Source organism: Colobus angolensis, unplaced genomic scaffold (genome assembly GCF_000951035.1).
Source record: "Colobus angolensis palliatus isolate OR3802 unplaced genomic scaffold, Cang.pa_1.0 Scaffold427, whole genome shotgun sequence".
NCBI classification, from domain to species: Eukaryota; Metazoa; Chordata; class Mammalia; order Primates; family Cercopithecidae; genus Colobus; species Colobus angolensis.
Genome location: NW_012117677.1, coordinates 175,143 through 176,932, shown reverse-complemented (window position 1 = coordinate 176,932; position 1,790 = coordinate 175,143). Strand labels below are relative to the sequence as shown.

At 43.3% G+C, this 1,790-nt stretch overlaps 1 protein-coding gene across 1 annotated transcript in view; it reads left to right on the top strand.

Annotated features, from left to right (window-relative positions):
- PUS7 (pseudouridylate synthase 7 (putative)) overlaps positions 1-1,790 on the top strand; it is a 79,918-nt gene that overhangs the window by 29,579 nt on the left and 48,549 nt on the right. Inside the window, exon 5 of the mRNA XM_011956857.1 lies at positions 1,203-1,347. Coding sequence (XP_011812247.1) covers positions 1,203-1,347 — 145 coding nt within the window. The remainder of the gene's footprint in view (positions 1-1,202; positions 1,348-1,790) is intronic.

The window sequence follows — 1,790 nt, the reverse complement described above, 5'->3', positions numbered from 1 at the left end:
ATGCCTGTAGTCCCAGCTACTCGAGAGGCTGAGATAGGAGGATGGCTTGAGCCTGGGAGGCAGAGGTTGCAGTGAGCCAAGGTCACATCACTGCATTCCATCCTGGGTGACAGAGCCAGACCGTGTCTCAAAAAATATATATAATAATAACAATAAAATGGAAAATATTTGAAATATTTGTGCATTGCAAATAGTAAGAAAGAATCTTGTTTTGTGATTTTTTTTTTCGGTTCTTAAAATAGGCATATACACACACATTTATGGTTATGTTTAGTAAAGAGGGAAAATGTCTCAGTATGAGATGCACTCACAAACTGAAAATATGTAACTAGTGAGTTTATATCATGTTGATTTTACTGTGAACCCATGTGCTAGAACTTCATTATAAAATAATTTAGAATAGAATTCAATAGGAAGCAGCTGTAGGTTGGATTGTTCAAAGGACTGAGCTTCTGACATACCAAAAGGCCTAGCTTTGCCTGCATTTTCACGTAGGAGCCCTAAGGTGTCTGACCAGCAGAGACTCTGAGAGGGAGCATCTGGGTTAGTGGCCCCTGGGTTTGACAGCCTGGATTTCAAATCCATCTCTACCACCTTCCAGCTATATAGCCGTAGACACAATTCCTCACTTCTAAATAGATGTAGTGGTGTTATGATGGAGAGATTACAAAGGTTAAATAAAATGATAACCGAAGTACTTTGTACAGTGTCTGGCAGATGGATGTGCTCCATCAATAGGCTCCCAGGATTTGCAATATTGGGAAGCTCTGAAATATTTCTGAGACTGGGCATGGTGGCTCATGCCTGTAATCTCAGCACTTTGGAAGGCCGAGACAGATGGATCACTTGAGGCCAGAAGTTTGAGACCAACATGGTGAAACCCCATCTCTACTAAAAATACAAAAACTAGCCAGGCGTGGTGTCTCATGCCTGTAATCCCAGCTACTCAGGAGGCTGAGGCAGGAGAATCCCTTGAACCCAGAAGGCAGAGGTTGCAGTGAGCTGAGATCACTCCACTCCAGCTTGAGCGACAGAGCAAGACTGTCAAAAAATAAAAATAAAAGATTTTTGAAATTGTACGCAGGCACTTTTGTTATTTTGAGTAGTTAATAAGGTGAGCAGTGTTTTTAACTAATTCACTGTATTACTTCCCTATTTAATGTTTGTTAACTTAGTGGTGTTGCTGTCTGTTTTTTTAATAGGTTATCGAGGACACCAAAGAGAAAAGAACCGTCATCCATCAGGCTATCAAATCTCTGTTTCCAGGATTAGAGACAAAAACAGAGGATAGGGAGGGGAAGAAATACATTGTAGCCTACCACGCAGCTGGGAAAAAGGCTTTGGCAAGTAGGTGTCTATGGGCGGCTTCCTCCTGCCAGGCAGCCGTGAGCGGCAGGCCCGGCTCCTCGTTAGCCTTGCCTGTTCATGTTCAAGGGGTACTGTAGTGCTGCTCAGAGAACAATATTGATCATGTCCCTCCTTCAGAGAGGGTGAGTATTGTATTGTCACTTCGGATGCCAGCGCAGCCCAGCAGCCTGCCTGGCAAGGGGCATTAGGTCTTCTATGTGAGTAAAGATTTGCTGAAATTATAGTAGTGCCTGAGAGAGAGTCTTAGGGATTTGATATGTTCCCTGAAGAGCAGAGCATACTGAGTGACAATTCAAGAAGAAAATAGAAGCATTATTGCTCATTCTGTGTTCTTCATGGAGGAAAGAAAGCTTTCAGATGAACAAAAAATGCTTGTCACCGGCCGGGCGCGGTGGCTCAAGCCTGTAATCCCAGCACTTTGG